The sequence below is a fragment of the Triticum aestivum genome, chromosome 2A (assembly GCF_018294505.1).
Source record: "Triticum aestivum cultivar Chinese Spring chromosome 2A, IWGSC CS RefSeq v2.1, whole genome shotgun sequence".
NCBI lineage: Eukaryota > Viridiplantae > Streptophyta > Magnoliopsida > Poales > Poaceae > Triticum > Triticum aestivum.
The window spans coordinates 763,679,646-763,686,086 of record NC_057797.1 but is presented as its reverse complement, the minus strand read 5'-3'; the positions used below and the strand labels follow the sequence as shown (position 1 = coordinate 763,686,086).

The 6,441-nt window shown below is 53.8% G+C and overlaps 1 protein-coding gene across 1 annotated transcript; it reads left to right on the top strand.

Moving 5' to 3' along the window:
- The first annotated feature begins 2,836 nt into the window (after positions 1 to 2,836).
- LOC123191022 (2-methylpropanoate--CoA ligase CCL4) lies at positions 2,837 to 5,027 on the top strand. Its single transcript, XM_044603776.1, has 3 exons — positions 2,837 to 2,855; positions 2,905 to 3,105; positions 3,245 to 5,027. Exons 2-3 carry the CDS (start codon positions 2,908 to 2,910, stop codon positions 4,721 to 4,723), a joined length of 1,677 nt encoding a protein of 558 aa, XP_044459711.1. The 5' UTR covers positions 2,837 to 2,855; positions 2,905 to 2,907; the 3' UTR covers positions 4,724 to 5,027.
- Positions 5,028 to 6,441: the final 1,414 nt, after the last annotated feature.

Below are 6,441 nucleotides of genomic sequence, written 5' to 3'. Positions count from 1 at the left end.
ATGGTCCAAATGTAAAAGTACTAACTTCTGGACCGTCTGAGGCCAAAAACACAGATTTAACAAACGATTCATATTAAAGAAAAAAAGATCGCGGCCTCCTTGTGTTGTAAACTACAACACCTTGCGGTGCAAATTTACATCACGAGGTGCATCTGGTCCAAAACCAGCCACTGCCCGCGAACGCCCAACCGCCAGTTTATTTCCTTTCCTTTCCGCCCGCCCGCGACCTCCCGCCCGTCTGCCGCCGCCCGCGAACGCCCAACCGCCAGTTTCTTTCCTTTCTGTCCGCCCGCCCGCGACCTCCCGCCCATCTGCCGCCACCGCCCCGCCCGGCTCCGTCCGCCACCGGCCCGGCCGCACGCCACCGCCGCTCCACCGCTCTCACCGCTCTCCGATGGCGTCGAAGAAGACGTCGAAGGGCAAGTCGGGCTTCTTCGGCGTGAGGCAGAAGCCCTCCGGTAACTTCAGAGTGGAGTTCTCCGACACCGGGAGGCATTGGTGGATCGGCACGTACCCCTCCGCCCACGAGGCCGTGCGTGCCTACGACGTGGCGGTGTGGCGTGCCGAGAGGCCTCGGAAGCACCCCAACTCCCCAGAGATCGAGAGTCGGGCGGAAGTGGAGATGCTTGTGCCGCAGGGCATCAAGATGAAGGAGATCCCGACGAAGAACAAGATGACGAAGAAGCCGTCGGTTGTCGTCAGTGCCGGCGAGACCGACGAGGAGGCGATGGCGAGGTTTGCTCAGGAGCATCCGGAGTACGTCCAGGCCGAGCTGGAGTACTACTGGAAGCGTGAGGCGGAGCAGAAGAAGAAGGGGGCGAAGAAGGAGGACGAGGTCGGTCCCTCGACGGTGATCCCCATCGAGTCCTCTTCCGAGGAGGACTGGGCAGACTTCTCGGAAGAGGAGGAGGAGGGGTGCGACGACCCGGAGAAGGAGGAGTTCTGGGCGCAGTTCCGCAACTCCGACGATGAGGAGTAGTTTATCTAGTAGTTTGAATAAGTAGTAGTTGAAGTCCATGTATGAAACTATGTGAATTTGATGTTTGAACTGTTGAATGGACTAGTAGTTTGTCGTTTTAAAAAATTTACATCTTTATTTTGGACTATCTATTGGAGTTGCTCTTTTGGACCATCAATTTGGACCATCTATTGGAGTTGAGCTTTTTTCGAAGCTCCAAAACGCATTTTTTGACGGTCCAAATTTTACGTCTCCGGTTTTAGACCGTCAAATTTTGGACCATTTATTGGAGATGCTCTAAGCACCTCTGAATGACGCTGGAATCCTGAAATAAATTCAGGAATAAATGTGAGCATCAGAACTTAAACCCTAGTGAGCTGGGGATACCACAGTTCCTCTAACCATTCAACCACAGGTTGATTCGATCACAACTTTTTCAATGGAAAGATGTCAAGTGTCATATTACCGAGCTAAGAAAAAAAATACCACTCCCTCTAAATTAATTGACGCGGCCTCTATGCAAGCTCTATACAATGTTGTATAGAGGTTACGTCAATTAATTCGAATCGAAGGGAGTACCTCATTTGCAAAAGATGGCGTCTTGCACGAAACACACTATGTAGGTGCACCACTATCTTTTGTTTGTATGCGACTTACCTTTTTAATTCCTCTCATAGCAAATAGATTGAAATGAAATGTCCCCCGCAAAAAAAGGAAGATTGAAATGCCAGTAACATTACAATTTACAATCAACGCCTTTGTCGAGAAGCTTGGTGAGCTTGTTGTCATTGTCGTCGGAACAAAGAGATGGGTACGGTTTTCGTGGAAGTGTCATCGTCGCATCTAGCTGGCTCCCCTCGCCTCATGGCGCCTTACGACGCATGCAAGGTGGGTGGGGAATGGGGGCATAGTTTTGGTTGATCATGGTTGTCATCATTATTATCGTCATGTCAAACAGAGCAAGAGAAAAAGACCTGACTGGGTCCTGCTTTCCATGAACACACTACTACATGGAATTTTCCAAAAGGGAGGTGCTCCTAAATCTCTCTTTATGTGGAAAAAGAATGCCAAATCTTTCCGGCTCCCCATCTTAAGCCCACGCTATCATAAATCTATCAATAAATGTTACACCTACAAAGATCTATCAGTACAAACTACTCCCTCCATTCTACAATGTTGTGCGCCCGCGCTTTCCGGGATTCAATTTTGTCCATAAATTGAACTATCGAGACCGACTGCGGCGGGAGCAAAAATTATATCAGATGATTCGTATTTTCGATATGAATTTAGTGATATAATTTTTGTCCCTGCCGCAGCAGGTCTCGTTGGTTGAATTTACGATCAAAGTTGAACCTCGGAAATTGCGGGCAAACTACATTGTGAAACCGATAGACTATCATGGAATGGTCACTAAACATATCAAAGTCAGAATGGGCAGTGAGTCAAAAGAGATTTCAAGCCCATATGAAATGTTGAAATGTCTGCCGGGAGGGGAGAAAAAACAAGGCAAGCCCGGTTTGGCATCTCGGCCGAAATGAGACGAGCAAGCAACTGGAATCCAAGTTGGATTATCCAAGCAACCAACCACTAATCAAAAACTTTTTTTTTGATAACCCAACCACCAATCAAACTGCCTGTCACTCATCTCTCACCTCCAACTATCCTATCGCGACCGTATGCACGTTGACTAAGCCACGTTTCTCAAAAAAGTCATACTGTTCTAGATATCATGGCCCCGCTGGAAATGACCGGCGCCTCTTGACCCCATCACGGCCGTCGGTTCCCCATCGGGCGGCTCCTGTAGCGCGCTGCCTCCCCTTCTTATGCCGTGGCAGAGGCCAAGCCTCGTGTCACTTGCTCTGCTCTGTCCTGCCTCCCCAACAACCACGAGATAGGCGCCCGCGGTCGCAGGCCACTGAAGCTAGGCTAGCCTCCCCGATCCGGCGGCCATGGAGAAGCTCGGCGCGAACCCGGCCAACTCCTGCCCGCTCACGCCGCTGGGCTTCCTGGAGCGCGCCGCCACCGTGTACGGCGACTGCCCCTCCGTCGTCTACGGCGGCACCGTCTTCACCTGGTCGCAGACCCACCGCCGCTGCCTCCGCCTCGCCTCCGCGCTCGCCTCCCTCGGCGTCTCCCGCCGCGACGTCGTAAGCGCTCATCCGTCCGTCCCCTAACTTGATTCTTGATTGCCGCCTCCGTCGTCGATCCCGCCGCGTCAAGGTGGATTTAATTGGATTGAATTGGGTTTCTGTCTTCTGATCGATGGATCGTGCGATGATTTGGCAGGTGTCCGTGTTGCTGCCGAACGTGCCGGCGATGTACGAGGCGCACTTCGGCGTGCCCATGAGCGGCGCCGTGCTCAACAGCATCAACACGCGCCTCGACGCGCGCACGGTGTCGGTCCTGCTCCGTCACTCGGGGTCCAGGCTCATCCTCGTCGACCCGGCGCTGGTGCCGGTGCTCGACGAGGCGCTCCGCCTCCTCCCGCCGGGACACCCGGCCCCGCGCGTCGTGCTGGTCGAGGACCCCCAGGAGAAGGACTTCTCTCCCGCGCCCGCCGCGGCCCTGACGTACGAGAGGCTGCTCGAGATGGGCGACCCGGAGTTCAAGTGGGTCCGGCCGGCCAGCGAGTGGGACCCGATGATCCTCAACTACACCTCCGGCACCACGTCGGCGCCCAAGGGGGTCGTGCACTGCCACCGCGGCATCTTCGTGGTCACCATGGACTCGCTCGTCTCCTGGTCCGTGCCGGAGCAGCCGACGTACCTGTGGACGCTGCCCATGTTCCACGCCAACGGCTGGAGCTTCCCGTGGGGGATGGCCGTGGTGGGCGGCACCAACGTCTGCCTCCGCCGCGTGGACGCCGCCGAGGTCTACGACACCATCGCCCGCCGCGGGGTCACGCACCTCTGCGGCGCGCCCGTCGTGCTCAACATGCTGGCCAACGCGCCCGAGGGCGTGCGGCGGCCGCTACCTGGGAAGGTGCACATCCTCACGGCAGGCGCGCCGCCGCCAGCCGCGGTGCTGGGCCGCACGGAGGCCATCGGGTTCGACGTCAGCCACGGGTACGGGCTGACCGAGACGGCGGGGCTGGTGCTGCTGTGCGCGTGGAAGGGCGAGTGGAACAAGCTGCCCGCGTCGGAGCGCGCGCGGCTCAAGGCGAGGCAGGGCGTGCGCACGCCCGGCATGGCCGAAGTGGACATCGTGGACGGCGAGACCGGCCGCAGCGTGCCCCGGGACGGCGCCACGATGGGTGAGATCGTGCTCCGCGGCGGGTGCGTCACCATGGGCTACTTCAAGGACGAGGACGCCACCCGGGCGGCGATCCGGGACGACGGGTGGTTCTACACGGGGGACGTGGGCGTGATGCACCCGGACGGGTACCTGGAGATCCGCGACCGGTCCAAGGACGTGATCATCAGCGGCGGCGAGAACATCAGCAGCGTGGAGGTCGAGTCCTTGCTCTACGGCCACCCGGCGGTGAACGAGGCGGCGGTGGTGGCGCGGCCGGACGAGTTCTGGGGGGAGACGCCGTGCGCGTTCGTGAGCTTCAAGGAGGGCGCGGCAGGCACGGTGACCGCGGCGGAGGTGATCGCGTGGAGCCGGGAGCGCATGCCCGGGTACATGGTGCCCAAGACCGTGGTGTTCCGCGCCGAGCTGCCCAAGACGTCCACCGGCAAGATCCAGAAGTACGTGCTCCGGAACCTCGCCAAGGAGATGGGGCCGACCCGCAGGGGCGTCAGCACCACCACCAGCAAGATGTAGAAGTATAACTAGATAGTGTCGTGGTCATCCTCCTCCTTGGCTTGGATCGGGTGCCCTTTTTAAATTGCTGTAGAAATTCAGGCTTGTGTCGTCTTGCTTCGCTTGGTCTGCAGCGCCTGGCAATGGCATTGGCATGTCTGCTCCGCAGATCAGCATTCAGCAAGCCTGTCTCCCTGCTGCGGCCGCAAGATTCTATTATGTGCATGATGCATGTCTCCCTGCTGGTTATGTGTGACATGAGAGCACCCTTGTGATAAACTTGTTTAATCAATCAACTGATAGGCACTGGACCGAGAATTCATTCCAGGGTAGGCCGCCGTCGTTCCGGCAATCTTTCGGCAAATTCGTTGTGGTTGTGCCGTGGAAAAGTGATTTCTTACGCTGAAATCATCATTGGTTAGAGACTTGAGTGGAGGAAACGGGGAGAAAGGTGAATCTGTGCTTGTGCGCCTTTCTCTTCATCTCTGCTTGGGGATCAGATGGATTTCGCTTATGCTCTACTTTCATCGTGTCTTTCTAATTTGCTCATGTCACCCAGCCTGAAAATTTTGACTCCGTTTCGAAAAGTAAAAAAATATCATCTGCAAGCGTTGAACATGAGCTGCTATCTAATTTTTATTTAGATGATAAAAATATAATCCTCCCAGTGTTCTGTATGATTCCATCTCGCGTTGCGAAGTAAAAACCAAAAGTTATTGAATGACGTCAGAGACCCCAACGCGGCGATGCCTGCTTGCATCCTTCCGCCTTTCATATTCAGATTTACATTTTCTCAGCCACTTATATTTGAAATGTTCATGATTTTAGGAAAATATTCACGAATTTCAAAAAAAACTTATGAATTAATTTTTTTGTTGAAATGAAAACAAAGTTCGTGAATTTGAAAAAATGATTTTGTGTTCAAAAAATTTGAAAAATATGAATTTTTCTTCGCAATTTGAAAAAGTTTACAATTCAAAAATATATTACAAATATTAGAAATGTTCACAAAAGTAAATAAATAAATGTGTCATCTTGGATCGAGTCCCCTTTTAAATCGCTGTGAAAATTCAGGGATGTGTCGTCTTGCTTGGCTTGATCTGCAGCAGCATGTCTGCTCTGGGGATCAGCAAGCCTGTCTGCTGCAGCTGCAAGATTGTATTTATGTGCATGATGCATGTCTCGCTGCTGGTTATGTGGAAAAATGAGAGCACTTTCACCTTGTGATAAACTTGTTTAATCAAGCAACTGATAGGAAGAAGCCATTGATAACCACTGGACCGAGAATCCATTCCAGGATAGGCTGTTGTCGTTTCGGTTAGAGACCTGAGTGGATGAAACCGGGAGAGGCAAATTTGACAAATCTGACCTATAGACGAAATCAAATCACAGAATGAACTGTCCGTCAAAGTATTTCACGCAGCTGACCCGTGGCGCCTAGCTCCCGGGCATTGCACTCAAAGTATTTCACGCAGCTGACCCGTGGCGCCTAGCTCTTAGGCGCTGCACTAGTGCAACGCCCGGGAGCTAGGCGCTGCACTGTATAGTGTGGCGCCTAGCTCTCAGACGCTGCACACTGTTTTAGTAATTTTCGGGTATGACGCTGGCCGTGTAGCGTCTATCTGTGAGGCGTTGCACAGTGTAGTGTGACGCCGTCGTGGCGGGCGCTATACAAAAGGGTCAGGCGTGTGAAATAGTTTTACGGGTAGTTCATTCCGTGATTTGATTTCGTTTATAGA

Bases quoted from the DNA above. Each gene is read 5' to 3' on its own strand.
- LOC123191022 (XM_044603776.1), top strand. From the start codon at position 2,908: ATGGAGAAGCTCGGCGCGAACCCGGCCAACTCCTGCCCGCTCACGCCG. The intron at 3,106-3,244 runs GTAAGCGCTCAT...ATGATTTGGCAG, and splicing joins GCGTCTCCCGCCGCGACGTC to GTGTCCGTGTTGCTGCCGAA.